Here is a 16,034-nt window from a genome sequence, read left to right as displayed (position 1 = left end):
CTCACTCACTCCCACTGTCCGCGGCCCCAGTGGATCAAACCCCTTCGCACTCACTCACTCCCACTCTCCGCGGCCCCAGCGGATCAAACCCCCTTCGCACTCACTCACTCCCACTGTCCGCGGCCCCAGCGGATCAAACCCCTTCCCACTCACTCCCACTGTCCGCAGCCCCAGCGGATCAAACCCCTTCCCACTCACTCACTCCCACTGTCCGCAATCCCAGCGGATCAAACCCCTTCCCACTCACTCACTCCCACTGTCCGCAGCCCCAGTGGATCAAACCCCTTCCCACTCACTCCCACTGTCCGCAGCCCCAGCGGATCAAACCCCTTCCCACTCACTCACTCCCACTGTCCGCAATCCCAGCGGATCAAACCCCTTCCCACTCACTCACTCCCACTGTCCGCGGCCCCAGTGGATCAAACCCCTTCCCACTCACTCACTCCCACTGTCCGCGGCCCCAGCGGATCAAACCCCTTCCCACTCACTCACTCCCACTGTCCACAATCCCAGCGGATCAAACCCCCTTCGCACTCACTCACTCCCACTGTCCGCGGCCCCAGCGGATCAAACCCCTTCCCACTCACTCACTCCCACTGTCCGTGGCCCCAGCGGATCAAACCCCTTCCCATTCACTCACTCCCACTGTCCGCAGCCCCAGCGGATCAAACCCCTTCCCACTCACTCACTCCCACTGTCCGCGGCCCCAGCGGATCAAACCCCTTCCCACTCACTCACTCCCACTGTCCGCGGCCCCAGCGGATCAAACCCCTTCGCACTCACTCACTCCCACTGTCCACAATCCCAGCGGATCAAAACCCTTCCCATTCACTCCCACTGTCCGCAGGCCCAGCGGATCAAAACCCTTCCCATTCACTCCCACTGTCCACAATCCCTGCGGATCAAACCCCTTCCCATTCACTCACTCCCACTGTCCACAATCCCAGCGGAGCAAACCCCTTCCCACTCACTCACTCCCACTGTCCACAATCCCAGCGGATCAAACCCCCTTCGCACTCACTCACTCCCACTGTCCACAATACCAGCGGATCAAAACCCTTCCCATTCACTCCCACTGTCCGCAGGCCCAGCGGATCAAACCCCTTCCCATTCACTCACTCCCACTGTCCACAATCCCAGCGGATCAAACCCCTTCCCACTCACTCACTCCCACTGTCCGCAGCCCCAGCGGATCAAACCCCTTCCCACTCACTCACTCCCACTGTCCACAATCCCAGCGGATCAAACCCCTTCCCACTCACTCACTCCCACTGTCCGCGGCCCCAGCGGATCAAACCCCTTCCCACTCACTCACTCCCACTGTCCGCGGCCCCAGCGGATCAAACCCCCTTCCCACTCACTCACTCCCACTGTCCGCAGCCCCAGCGGATCAAACCCCTTCGCACTTACTCACTCCCACTGTCCGCGGCCCCAGCGGATCAAACCCCTTCGCACTCACTCACTCCCACTGTCCGCGGCCCCAGCGGATCAAACCCCCTTCGCACTCACTCACTCCCACTGTCCACAATCCCAGCTGATCAAAACCCTTCCCATTCACTCCCACTGTCCACAATCCCAGCGGATCAAACCCCTTCCCATTCACTCACTCCCACTGTCCACAATCCCAGCGGATCAAAACCCTTCCCATTCACTCCCACTGTCCACAATCCCAGCGGATCAAACCCCTTCCCACTCACTCACTCCCACTGTCCGCGGCCCCAGCGGATCAAACCCCCTTCCCACTCACTTACTCCCACTGTCCGCGGCCCCAGTGGATCAAACCCCTTCCCACTCACTCACTCCCACTGTCCGCGGCCCCAGCGGATCAAACCCCTTCCCACTCACTCACTCCCACTGTCCGCGGCCCCAGCGGATCAAACCCCTTCCCACTCACTCACTCCCACTGTCCGCGGCCCCAGCGGATCAAAACCCTTCCCATTCACTCCCACTGTCCACAATCCCAGCGGATCAAACCCCTTCCCATTCACTCCCACTGTCCACAATCTCAGTGGATCAAAACCCTTCCCATTCACTCCCACTGTCCACAATCCCAGCGGATCAAACCCCTTCCCATTCACTCCCACTGTCCACAATCTCAGCGGACCAAACCCCTTCCCATTCACTCCCACTGTCCACAATCCCAGCGGATCAAAACCCTTCCCATTCACTCCCACTGTCCACAATCCCAGCGGATCAAAACCCTTCCCATTCACTCCCACTGTCCACAATCCCAGCGGATCAAACCCCTTCCCATTCACTCCCACTGTCCACAATCCCAATGGATCAAACCCCTTCCCATTCACTCCCACTGTCCACAATCCCAGCGGATCAAACCCCTTCCCATTCACTCCCACTGTACACAATCCCAGCGGATCAAACCCCTTCCCATTCACTCCCACTGTCCACAATCCCAATGGATCAAACCCCTTCCCATTCACTCCCACTGTCCACAATCCCAGCAGATCAAACCCCTTCCCATTCACTCCCACTGTCCACAATCCCAGCGGATCAAACCCCTTCCCATTCACTCCCACTGTCCACAATCCCAATGGATCAAACCCCTTCCCATTCACTCCCACTGTCCACAATCCCAGCGGATCAAACCCCTTCCCATTCACTCCCACTGTCCACAATCCCAGCGGATCAAACCCCTTCCCATTCACTCCCACTGTACACAATCCCAGCGGATCAAATCCCTTCCCATTCACTCCCACTGTCCAGAATCCCAGCAGATCAAACCCCTTCCCATTCACTCCCACTGTCCACAATCCCAGCGGATCAAACCCCTTCCCATTCACTCCCACTGTCCACAATCCCAATGGATCAAACCCCTTCCCATTCACTCCCACTGTGCACAATCCCTATGGATCAAACCCCTTCCCATTCACTCCCACTGTCCACAATCCCAGCGGATCAAACCCCTTCCCATTCACTCCCACTGTCCACAATCCCAGCGGATCAAACCCCTTCCCATTCACTCCCACTGTCCACAATCCCAGCGGATCAAACCCCTTCCCATTCACTCCCACTGTCCACAATCCCAGCGGATCAAAACCCTTCCCATTCACTCCCACTGTCCACAATCCCAATGGATCAAAACTCTTCCCATTCACTCCCACTGTCCACAATCCCAGCGGATCAAACCCCTTCCCATTCACTCCCACTGTCCACAATCCCAGCGGATCAAACCCCTTCGCATTCACTCCCACTGTCCACAATCCCAGCGGATCAAACCCCTTCCCATTCACTCCCACTGTGCACAATCCCAATGGATCAAACCCCTTCCCATTCACTCCCACTGTCCACAATCCCAGCGGATCAAACCCCTTCCCATTCACTCCCACTGTCCACAATCCCAGCGGATCAAACCCCTTCCCATTCACTCCCACTGTCCACAATCCCAGCGGATCAAACCCCTTCGCATTCACTCCCACTGTACACAATCCCAGCGGATCAAACCCCTTCCCATTCACTCCCACTGTGCACAATCCCAATGGATCAAACCCCTTCCCATTCACTCCCACTGTCCACAATCCCAGCGGATCAAACCCCTTCCCATTCACTCCCACTGTCCACAATCCCAGCGGATCAAACCCCTTCCCATTCACTCCCACTGTCCACAATCCCAATGGATCAAACCCCTTCCCATTCACTCCCACTGTCCTCAATCCCAGCGGATCAAACCCCTTCCCATTCACTCCCACTGTCCACAATCTCAGCGGACCAAACTCCTTCCCATTCACTCCCACTGTCCACAATCCCAGCGGATCAAACCCCTTCCCATTCACTCCCACTGTCCACAATCCCAGCGTATCTAAACCCTTCCCATTCACTCCCACTGTCCACAATCCCAGCGGATCAAACCCCTTCCCATTCACTCCCACTGTCCACAATCCCAGCTTATCAAAACCCTTCCCATTCACTCCCACTGTCCACAATCCCAGCGGATCAAACCCCTTCCCATTCACTCCCACTGTCCACAATCCCAGCGGATCAAACCACTTGTCATTCACTCCCACTGTCCACAATCCCAGCGGATCAAACCCCTTCCCATTCACTCCCACTGTCCACAATCCCAATGGATCAAACCCCTTCCCATTCACTCCCACTGTCCACAATCCCAGCGGATCAAACCCCTTCCCATTCACTCCCACTGTCCACAATCCCAATGGATCAAACCCCTTCCCATTCACTCCCACTGTCCACAATCCCAGCGGATCAAACCCCTTCCCATTCACTCCCACTGTCCACAATCCCAGCGGATCAAACCACTTCCCATTCACTCCCACTGTACACAATCCCAGCGGATCAAACCCCTTCCCATTCACTCCCACTGTCCACAATCCCAATGGATCAAAACTCTTCCCATTCACTCCCACTGTCCACAATCCCAGCGGATCAAACCCCTTCCCATTCACTCCCACTGTCCACAATCCCAGCGGATCAAACCCCTTCGCATTCACTCCCACTGTCCACAATCCCAGCGGATCAAACTCCTTCCCATTCACTCCCACTGTGCACAAACCCAATGGATCAAACCCCTTCCCATTCACTCCCACTGTCCACAATCCCAGCGGATCAAACCCCTTCCCATTCACTCCCACTGTCCACAATCCCAATGGATCAAATCCCTTCCCATTTACTCCCACTGTCCACAATCCCAGCTGATCAAACCCCTTCCCATTCACTCCCACTGTCCACAATCCCAATGGATCAAACCCCTTCCCATTCACTCCCACTGTCCACAATCCCAGCGGATCAAACCCCTTCCCATTCACTCCCACTGTCCACAATCCCAGCGGATCAAACCCCTTCCCATTCACTCCCACTGTCCACAATCCCAGCGGATCAAACCCCTTCCCATTCACTCCCACTGTGCACAATCCCAATGGATCAAACCCCTTCCCATTCACTCCCACTGTCCACAATCCCAGCGGATCAAACCCCTTCCCATTCACTCCCACTGTCCACAATCCCAATGGATCAAACCCCTTCCCATTCACTGCCACTGTCCACAATCCCAGCTGATCAAACCCCTTCCCATTCACTCCCACTGTCCACAATCCCAGCGGATCAAACCCCTTACCATTCACTCCCACTGTCCACAATCCCAGCGGATCAAACCCCTTCCCATTCACTCCCACTGTCCACAATCCCAATGGATCAAACCCCTTCCCATTCACTGCCACTGTCCACAATCCCAGCTGATCAAACCCCTTCCCATTCACTCCCACTGTCCACAATCCCAGCGGATCAAACCCCTTCCCATTCACTCCCACTGTCCACAATCCCAGCGGATCAAATCCCTTCCCATTCACTCCCACTGTCCACAATCCCAGCGGATCAAACCACTTCCCATTCACTCCCACTGTCCACAATCCCAATGGATCAAAACTCTTCCCATTCACTCCCACTGTCCACAATCCCAGCGGATCAAACCCCTTCCCATTCACTCCCACTGTCCACAATCCCAATGGATCAAACCCCTTCCCATTCACTCCCACTGTCCACAATCCCAATGGATCAAACCCTTTCCCATTCACTCCCACTGTCCACAATCCCAATGGATCAAACCCCTTTCCATTCACTCCCACTGTCCACAATCCCAGCGGATCAAACCCCTTCCCATTCACTCCCATTGTCCACAATCCCAATGGATCAAACCCCTTCCCATTCACTCCCACTGTCCACAATCCCAGCGGATCAAAACCCTTCCCATTCACTCCCACTGTCCACAATCCCAGCGGATCAAACCCCTTCCCATTCACTCCCACTGTCCACAATCCCAGCGGATCAAACCCCTTCCCATTCACTCCCACTGTCCACAATCCCAATGGATCAAACCCCTTCCCATTCACTCCCACTGTCCACAATCCCAGCGGATCAAACCCCTTCCCATTCACTCCCACTGTCCACAATCCCAGCGGATCAAACCCCTTCCCATTCACTCCCACTGTCCACAATCCCAATGGATCAAAACTCTTCCCATTCACTCCCACTGTCCACAATTCCAGCGGATCAAACCCCTTCCCATTCACTCCCACTGTCCACAATCCCAGCGGATCAAACCCCTTCCCATTCACTCCCACTGTCCACAATCCCAATGGATCAAACCCCTTCCCATTCACTCCCACTGTCCACAATCCCAATGGATCAAACCCCTTCCCATTCACTCCCACTGTCCACAATCCCAATGGATCAAACCCCTTCCCATTCACTCCCACTGTCCACAATCCCAATGGATCAAACCCCTTCCCATTCACTCCCACTGTCCACAATCCCAATGGATCAAACCCCTTCCGTTATGCATGTGGATCTTGCTGTCCATTACAATATGTTCCCAAGATCCTGCTTGAGATGACAGAGCATCTGAAGGTCTAATTATTCTGTGTATATCAGATACTCTGCTTCCTGTTTTATGTTTGTTTTGTTTAAGTGATCTTTCTGTGTGAATGATTCAATGGGCTTTGGGACAAGGATTAATAACCCTGGATATTTTTATCAACTGTTTACATGAATCGAAGCCAGGGCTAAATTCCTCGGAAATGAGTTCTGAGTTTGTCAGCATTTTGGCTGCATTATCTTACATGAGGGGGAGGGAAGAGGAGGAGGGGGAGGGGGAGGAGGAAGAGGGGGGTTGAGTAGGAGGAAGGGGGGAGAGGAGGAGGAGGAAGGGGAGGAGGAGGAGGGGTTGAGGTTGATAAGAACCTGTTGAACTCTCCAGACGTCTCCACTCTCTGTTACCAGGAAGAGAAACAATAATCCCAGAGTTTTTCCAAAGATCTACCCACCTTCTGATATCCCTCAATCCCTCCTACCCACCTTCTGATATCCCTCAATCCCTCCTACCCACCTTCTGATATCCCTCAATCCCTCCTACCCACCTTCTGATATCCCTCAATCCCTCCTACCCACCTTCTGATATCCCTCAATCCCTCCTACCCACCTTCTGATATCCCTCAATCCCTCCTACCCACCTTCTGATATCCCTCAATCCCTCCTACCCACCTTCTGATATCCCTCAATCCCTCCTACCCACCTTCTGATATCCCTCAATCCCTCCTACCCACCTTCTGATATCCCTCAATCCCTCCTACCCACCTTCTGATATCCCTCAATCCCTCCTACCCACCTTCTGATATCCCTCAATCCCTCCTACCCACCTTCTGATATCCCTCAATCCCTCCTACCCACCTTCTGATATCCCTCAATCCCTCCTACTCACCTCCTCCCCATATCCCTCAATCCCACCTACCCACCTCCCCCCATATCCCTCAATCCCTCCTACTCACCTCCTCCCCATATCCCTCAATCCCACCTACCCACCTCCCCCCATATCCCTCAATCCCTCCTACTCACCTCCTCCCCATATCCCTCAATCCCTCCTACCCACCTCCCCCCATATCCCTCAATCCCTTCTACCCACCTCCCCCCATATCCCTCAATCCCACCTACCCACCTCCCCCCATATCCCTCAATCCCTCCTACTCACCTCCCCCCATATCCCTCAATCCCTTCTACTCACCTCCCCCCATATCCCTCAATCCCTCCTACCCACCTCCCCCCATATCCCTCAATCCCTCCTACCCACCTCCCCCCATATCCCTCAATCCCTCCTACCCACCTCCCCCCATATCCCTCAATCCCTCCTACTCACCTCCCCCCATATCCCTCAATCCCTCCTACTCACCTCCCCCCATATCCCTCAATCCCTTCTACTCACCTCCCCCCATATCCCTCAATCCCACCTACCCACCTCCCCCCATATCCCTCAATCCCTCCTACTCACCTCCCCCCATATCCCTCAATCCCTTCTACCCACCTCCCCCCATATCCCTCAATCCCTTCTACCCACCTCCCCCCATATCCCTCAATCCCTCCTACTCACCTCCCCCCATATCCCTCAATCCCTCCTACTCACCTCCCCCCATATCCCTCAATCCCTTCTACTCACCTCCCCCCATATCCCTCAATCCCACCTACCCACCTCCCCCCATATCCCTCAATCCCTCCTACTCACCTCCCCCCATATCCCTCAATCCCTTCTACCCACCTCCCCCCATATCCCTCAATCCCTCCTACTCACCTCCCCCCATATCCCTCAATCCCTTCTACTCACCTCCCCCCATATCCCTCAATCCCTTCTACCCACCTCCCCCCATATCCCTCAATCCCTCCTACCCACCTCCCCCCATATCCCTCAATCCCTTCTACTCACCTCCCCCCATATCCCTCAATCCCACCTACCCACCTCCTCCCCATATCCCTCAATCCCTCCTACTCACCTCCCCCCATATCCCTCAATCCCTTCTACTCACCTCCCCCCATATCCCTCAATCCCTTCTACTCACCTCCCCCCATATCCCTCAATCCCTTCTACTCACCTCCTCCCCATATCCCTCAATCCCACCTACCCACCTCCTCCCCATATCCCTCAATCCCTCCTACTCACCTCCTCCCCATATCCCTCAATCCCTTCTACCCACCTCCCCCCATATCCCTCAATCCCTCCTACTCACCTCCCCCCATATCCCTCAATCCCTCCTACTCACCTCCCCCCATATCCCTCAATCCCTTCTACTCACCTCCCCCCATATCCCTCAATCCCACCTACCCACCTCCCCCCATATCCCTCAATCCCTCCTACTCACCTCCCCCCATATCCCTCAATCCCTTCTACCCACCTCCCCCCATATCCCTCAATCCCTCCTACTCACCTCCCCCCATATCCCTCAATCCCTTCTACTCACCTCCCCCCATATCCCTCAATCCCTTCTACCCACCTCCCCCCATATCCCTCAATCCCTCCTACCCACCTCCCCCCATATCCCTCAATCCCTTCTACTCACCTCCCCCCATATCCCTCAATCCCTTCTACTCACCTCCTCCCCATATCCCTCAATCCCACCTACCCACCTCCTCCCCATATCCCTCAATCCCTCCTACTCACCTCCCCCCATATCCCTCAATCCCTTCTACTCACCTCCCCCCATATCCCTCAATCCCTTCTACTCACCTCCCCCCATATCCCTCAATCCCTCCTACTCACCTCCCCCCATATCCCTCAATCCCTTCTACTCACCTCCCCCCATATCCCTCAATCCCTCCTACCCACCTCCCCCCATATCCCTCAATCCCTCCTACCCACCTCCCCCCATATCCTTCAATCCCTCCTACCCACCTCCCCCCATATCCCTCAATCCCTCGTACTCACCTCCTCCCCAAATCCCCCAATCCCTCCTACCCACCTCCCCCCATATCCCTCAATCCCTCCTACTCACCTCCCCCCATATCCCTCAATCCCTTCTACTCACCTCCCCCCATATCCCTCAATCCCTCCTACCCACCTCCCCCCATATCCCTCAATCCCTCCTACCCACCTCCCCCCATATCCTTCAATCCCTCCTACCTACCTCCCCCCATATCCCTCAATCCCTCGTACTCACCTCCTCCCCAAATCCCCCAATCCCTCCTACTCACCTCCCCCCATATCCCTCAATCCCTTCTACTCACCTCCCCCCATATCCCTCAATCCCTCCTACTCACCTCCCCCCATATCCCTCAATCCCTTCTACTCACCTCCCCCCATATCCCTCAATCCCTCCTACCCACCTCCCCCCATATCCCTCAATCCCTTCTACTCACCTCCCCCCATATCCCTCAATCCCACCTACCCACCTCCCCCCATATCCCTCAATCCCTCCTACTCACCTCCCCCCATATCCCTCAATCCCTTCTACTCACCTCCCCCCATATCCCTCAATCCCTCCTACCCACCTCCCCCCATATCCCTCAATCCCTCCTACCCACCTCCCCCCATATCCCTCAATCCCTCCTACTCACCTCCCCCCATATCCCTCAATCCCTTCTACTCACCTCCCCCCATATCCCTCAATCCCTCCTACTCACCTCCCCCCATATCCCTCAATCCCTTCTACTCACCTCCCCCCATATCCCTCAATCCCTCCTACCCACCTCCCCCCATATCCCTCAATCCCTTCTACTCACCTCCCCCCATATCCCTCAATCCCTCCTACTCACCTCCCCCCATATCCCTCAATCCCTTCTACTCACCTCCCCCCATATCCCTCAATCCCTCCTACCCACCTCCCCCCATATCCCTCAATCCCTCCTACTCACCTCCCCCCATATCCCTCAATCCCTTCTACTCACCTCCCCCCATATCCCTCAATCCCTCCTACCCACCTCCCCCCATATCCCTCAATCCCTTCTACTCACCTCCTCCCCATATCCCTCAATCCCACCTACCCACCTCCTCCCCATATCCCTCAATCCCTCCTACTCACCTCCCCCCATATCCCTCAATCCCTTCTACTCGCCTCCCCCCATATCCCTCAATCCCTTCTACCCACCTCCCCCCATATCCCTCAATCCCTTCTACTCACCTCCCCCCATATCCCTCAATCCCACCTACCCACCTCCCCCCATATCCCTCAATCCCTCCTACCCACCTCCCCCCATATCCCTCAATCCCTTCTACCCACCTCCCCCCATATCCCTCAATCCCTCCTACTCACCTCCCCCCATATCCCTCAATCCCTCCTACTCACCTCCCCCCATATCCCTCAATCCCTTCTACCCACCTCCCCCCATATCCCTCAATCCCACCTACCCACCTCCCCCCATATCCCTCAATCCCTCCTACTCACCTCCCCCCATATCCCTCAATCCCTTCTACCCACCTCCCCCCATATCCCTCAATCCCTCCTACCCACCTCCCCCCATATCCCTCAATCCCTTCTACTCACCTCCCCCCATATCCCTCAATCCCTCCTACCCACCTCCCCCCATATCCCTCAATCCCTTCTACTCACCTCCCCCCATATCTCTCAATCCCTTCTACCCACCTCCCCCCATATCCCTCAATCCCTCCTACTCACCTCCTCCCCATATCCCTCAATCCCTCCTACTCACCTCCTCCCCATATCCCTCAATCCCTCCTACTCACCTCCCCCCATATCCCTCAATCCCTCCTACCCACCTCCCCCCATATCCCTCAATCCCTCCTACCCACCTCCCCCCATATCCCTCAATCCCTCCTACTCACCTCCTCCCCATATCCCTCAATCCCTCCTACTCACCTCCCCCCATATCCCTCAATCCCTCCTACTCACCTCCCCCCATATCCCTCAATCCCTTCTACTCACCTCCCCCCATATCCCTCAATCCCTTCTACCCACCTCCCCCCATATCCCTCAATCCCTCCTACCCACCTCCCCCCATATCCCTCAATCCCTTCTACTCACCTCCTCCCCATATCCCTCAATCCCACCTACCCACCTCCCCCCATATCCCTCAATCCCACCTACCCACCTCCCCCCATATCCCTCAATCCCACCTACCCACGCCCTCCCCATTGGCCCCTCCCCATTGGATCTGACACTGTTTTCTCTCTCTGGGACTGGGCCTCAGCCCGAGATGATGAGAATCTCCTGTCTGTATCTTGTGATGTGTTCCTAACACTGTCTGTACTGTTTCTCAGCTGTAACCAAAGCACGGAGTGACGAGTTTGCCAAGTCTCGTGGACTGCCGATATATGAATATGTTCTTCATCCCCGGACCAATGGCTTCTCTTTCATTGTCGACCAGCTGCGTAAAGGTGGGTATCAGTCCTGATTAAATCCACTCTTTTATCGCCCCTGTAATTCACCCCCTCTCTCTGGACCTCTTCTATTCACTCTTTAAACTCACTGTCATTCTCCCCATGTGTTATCAGCCCTCATGATATCCGCTATTTAATCCCCTCATCATTCCCTCTCTTTTGCCCCCACCCACATCCCCGCATATGGTACCGACAGTCTCCTGCCCACCAGTCCAAACCTGCGACCTCTACCAACTAGAAAGACAAGGGCAGCAAATACATGGGAACACCACCACCTGCAAGTTCCCCTCCAAGTCACACACCATCCTGACTTGGAACTATATCACTGTTCCTTCACTGTCACTGGGTCAAAATCCTGGAACTCCCTTCCTAACAGCACTGTGGGTGTACCTACCCCACATGGACTGCAGTGGTTCAAGAAGACAGCTCACCTCCACCTTCTCAAGGACAATTAGGGATGGGCAATAAATGCTGGCCTGGCCAGTGACGCCCACATCATGTGAATGAATAAAAAAAAACTCTTTAATTTCCCCACCTCTTTGCGCTCTTAGCTGTACTCAGCAGCAGGAATCCTGGCTGATTTCCCCCTCTCTCTCTAACCCAGGGCTCACTGGACAGTGATCAGGAGCAGGAACCCTGGCTGATTTCCCCCTCTCTCTAACCCAGGGCTCACTGGACAGTGATCAGGAGCAGGAACCCTGGCTGATTTCCCTTCTCTCTCTCTAACCCAGGGCTCACTGGACAGTGATCAGGAGCAGGAACCCTGGCTGATTTCCCCTCTCTCTCTCTAACCCAGGGCTCACTGGACAGTGATCAGCAGCAGGAATCCTGGCTGATTTCCCCCTTCTCTCTAACCCAGGGCTCACTAGACAGTGATCAGGAGCAGGAACCCTGGCTGATTTCCCTTCTCTCTCTCTAACCCAGGGCTCACTGGACAGTGATCAGGAGCAGGAACCCTGGCTGATTTCCCTTCTCTCTCTCTAACCCAGGGCTCACTGGACAGTGATCAGGAGCAGGAACCCTGGCTGATTTCCCTTCTCTCTCTAACCCAGGGGTCACTGGACAGTGATCAGGAGCAGGAACCCTGGCTGATTTCTCCTCTCTCTCTCTATCCCAGGGCTCACTGGACAGTGATCAGCAGCAGGAATCCTGGCTGATTTCCCCCTTCTCTCTAACCCAGGGCTCACTGGACAGTGATCAGGAGCAGGAACCCTGGCTGATTTCTCCACTCTCTCTATCCCAGGGCTCACTGGATAGTGATCAGGAGCAGGAACCCTGGCTGATTTCCCCCCTCTCTCTAACCCAGGGGTCACTGGACAGTGATCAGGAGCAGGAACCCTGGCTGATTTCTCCTCTCTCTCTCTAACCCAGGGGTCACTGGACAGTGATCAGCAGCAGGAATCCTGGCTGATTTCCCCCTCTCTCTCTAACCCAGGGGTCACTGGACAGTGATCAGCAGCAGGAACCCTGGCTGATTTCTCCTCTCTCTCTCTAACGCAGGGGTCACTGGACAGTGATCAGGAGCAGGAACCCTGGCTGATTTCCCTTCTCTCTCCAACTCAGGGGTCACTGGACAGTGATCAACAGCAGGAACCCTGGCTGATTTCCCTCCCTCTCTCTAACGCAGGGGTCACTGGACAGTGATCAGGAGCAGGAACCCTGGGTGATTTCTTTCTCTCTCTCACCCAGGGCTCACTGGACAGTGATCAGCAGCAGGAACCTTGGCTGATTTCCCTTCTCTCTCTAACTCAGGGGTCACTGGACAGTGATCAGGAGCAGGAACCCTGGCTGATTTCCTTCTCTCTCTAACCCAGGGGTCACTGGACAGTGATCAGGAGCAGGAACCCTGGCTGATTTCCTTCTCTGTCTAACCCAGAGGTCACTGGACATTGATCAGGAGCAGGAATCCTGGCTGATTTCTCCTCTCTCTCTCTAACCCAGGGCTCACTGGACAGTGATCAGCAGCAGGAACCCTGGCTGATTTCCCTTCTCTCTCTCTAACCCAGGGCTCACTGGACAGTGATCAGGAGCAGGAACCCTGGCTGATTTCCCCCTCTCTTTCTCTCTAACCCAGGGGTCACTGGACAGTGATCAGGAGCAGGAACCCTGGCTGATTTCCCCCTTCTCTCTAACTCAGGGGTCACTGGACAGTGATCAGCAGCAGGAATCCTGGCTGATTTCCCCCTTCTCTCTAACCCAGGGCTCACTGGACAGTGATCAGGAGCAGGAACCCTGGCTGATTTCCCTTCTCTCTCTCTAACCCAGGGCTCACTGGACAGTGATCAGGAGCAGGAACCCTGGCTGATTTCCCCCTTCTCTCTAACCCAGGGCTCACTGGACAATGATCAGCAGCAGGAATCCTGGCTGATTTCTCCACTCTCTCTAACCCAGGGCTCACTGGACAGTGATCAGGAGCAGGAACCCTGGCTGATTTCTCCACTCTCTCTATCCCAGGGCTCACTGGACAGTGATCAGGAGCAGGAACCCTGGCTGATTTCTCCTCTCTCTCTCTATCCCAGGGCTCACTGGACAGTGATCAGCAGCAGGAATCCTGGCTGATTTCCCCCTTCTCTCTAACCCAGGGCTCACTGGACAGTGATCAGGAGCAGGAACCCTGGCTGATTTCTCCACTCTCTCTATCCCAGGGCTCACTGGACAGTGATCAGGAGCAGGAACCCTGGCTGATTTCTCCTCTCTCTCTCTATCCCAGGGCTCACTGGACAGTGATCAGCAGCAGGAATCCTGGCTGATTTCCCCCTTCTCTCTAACCCAGGGCTCACTGGACAGTGATCAGGAGCAGGAACCCTGGCTGATTTCTCCACTCTCTCTAACCCAGGGGTCACTGGACAGTGATCAGCAGCAGGAATCCTGGCTGATTTCCCCCCTCTCTCTCTAACCCAGGGGTCACTGGACAGTGATCAGCAGCAGGAATCCTGGCTGATTTCTCCTCTCTCTCTCTAACCCAGGGGTCACTGGACAGTGATCAGCAGCAGGAACCCTGGCTGATTTCCCTCCCTCTCTCTAACGCAGGGGTCACTGGACAGTAATCAGGAGCAGGAACCCTGGCTCATTTCCCTTCTCTCTCTAACTCAGGGGTCACTGGACAGTGATCAACAGCAGGAACCATGGCTGATTTCCCCCTTCTTTCTAACCCAGGGCTCACTGGACAGTGATCAGGGAGCAGGAACCCTGGCTGATTTCTCCTCTCTCTCTCTATCCCAGGGCTCACTGGACAGTGATCAGCAGCAGGAATCCTGGCTGATTTCCCCCTTCTCTCTAACCCAGGGCTCACTGGACAGTGATCAGGAGCAGGAACCCTGGCTGATTTCCCCCTCTCTCTCTAACCCAGGGCTCACTGGACAGTGATCAGGAGCAGGAGCCCTGGCTGATTTCTCCACTCTCTCTATCCCAGGGCTCACTGGACAGTGATCAGGAGCAGGAACCCTGGCTGATTTCCCCCCTCTCTCTAACCCAGGGGTCACTGGACAGTGATCAGGAGCAGGAACCCTGGCTGATTTCTCCTCTCTCTCTCTAACCCAGGGGTCACTGGGACAGTGATCAGCAGCAGGAATCCTGGCTGATTTCTCCTCTCTCTCTAACCCAGGGGTCACTGGACAGTGATCAGCAGCAGGAACCCTGGCTGATTTCCCTCCCTCTCTCTAACGCAGGGGTCACTGGACAGTGATCAGGAGCAGGAACCCTGGCTGATTTCCCTTCTCTCTCTAACTCAGGGGTCACTGGACAGTGATCAACAGCAGGAACCATGGCTGATTTCCCCTCTCTCTCTAACCCTGGGCTCACTGGACAGTGATCAGCAGCAGGAATCCTGGCTGATTTCTCCTCTCTCTCTAACCCAGGGGTCACTGGACAGTGATCAGCAGCAGGAACCCTGGCTGATTTCCCTTCTCTCTCTAACCCAGAGGTCACTGGACATTGATCAGGAGCAGGAACCCTGGCTGATTTCCTTCTCTCTCTAACCCAGGGCTCACTGGACAGTGATCAGCAGCAGGAACCTTGGCTGATTTCCCTTCTCTCTCTAACCCAGAGGTCACTGGACATTGATCAGGAGCAGGAACCCTGGCTGATTTCCTTCTCTCTCTAAACCAGGGGTCACTGGACATTGATCAGGAGCAGGAACCCTGGCTGATTTCCTTCTATCTCTAACCAGAGGTCACTGGACATTGATCAGGAGCAGGAACCCTGGCTGATTTCCTTCTATCTCTAACCCAGAGGTCACTGGACATTGATCAGGAGCAGGAACCCTGGCTGATTTCCTTCTATCTCGAACCCAGAGGTCACTAGACAGTGATCAGGAGCAGGAACCCTGGCTGATTTCCTTCTCTCTCTAACCCAGAGGTCACTGGACAGTGATCAGGAGCAGGAACCCTGGCTGATTTCCTTCTCTCTCTAA

At 55.2% G+C, this 16,034-nt stretch overlaps 1 protein-coding gene across 1 annotated transcript in view; it reads left to right on the top strand.

Annotated features, from left to right (window-relative positions):
- Nucleotides 1-16,034, top strand: part of LOC137359604 (lysocardiolipin acyltransferase 1-like) — a 134,437-nt gene that overhangs the window by 100,769 nt on the left and 17,634 nt on the right. The window contains exon 4 of the mRNA XM_068025433.1: nt 11,504-11,620. Within this exon, the coding sequence (XP_067881534.1) occupies nt 11,504-11,620 (117 nt within the window). The remainder of the gene's footprint in view (nt 1-11,503; nt 11,621-16,034) is intronic.

This window comes from Heterodontus francisci, unplaced genomic scaffold (assembly GCF_036365525.1).
Source record: "Heterodontus francisci isolate sHetFra1 unplaced genomic scaffold, sHetFra1.hap1 HAP1_SCAFFOLD_461, whole genome shotgun sequence".
NCBI classification, from domain to species: domain Eukaryota; kingdom Metazoa; phylum Chordata; class Chondrichthyes; order Heterodontiformes; family Heterodontidae; genus Heterodontus; species Heterodontus francisci.
The sequence above is the reverse complement of the archived record's forward strand: the minus strand, read 5'-3'. Positions and strand labels throughout refer to the sequence as shown.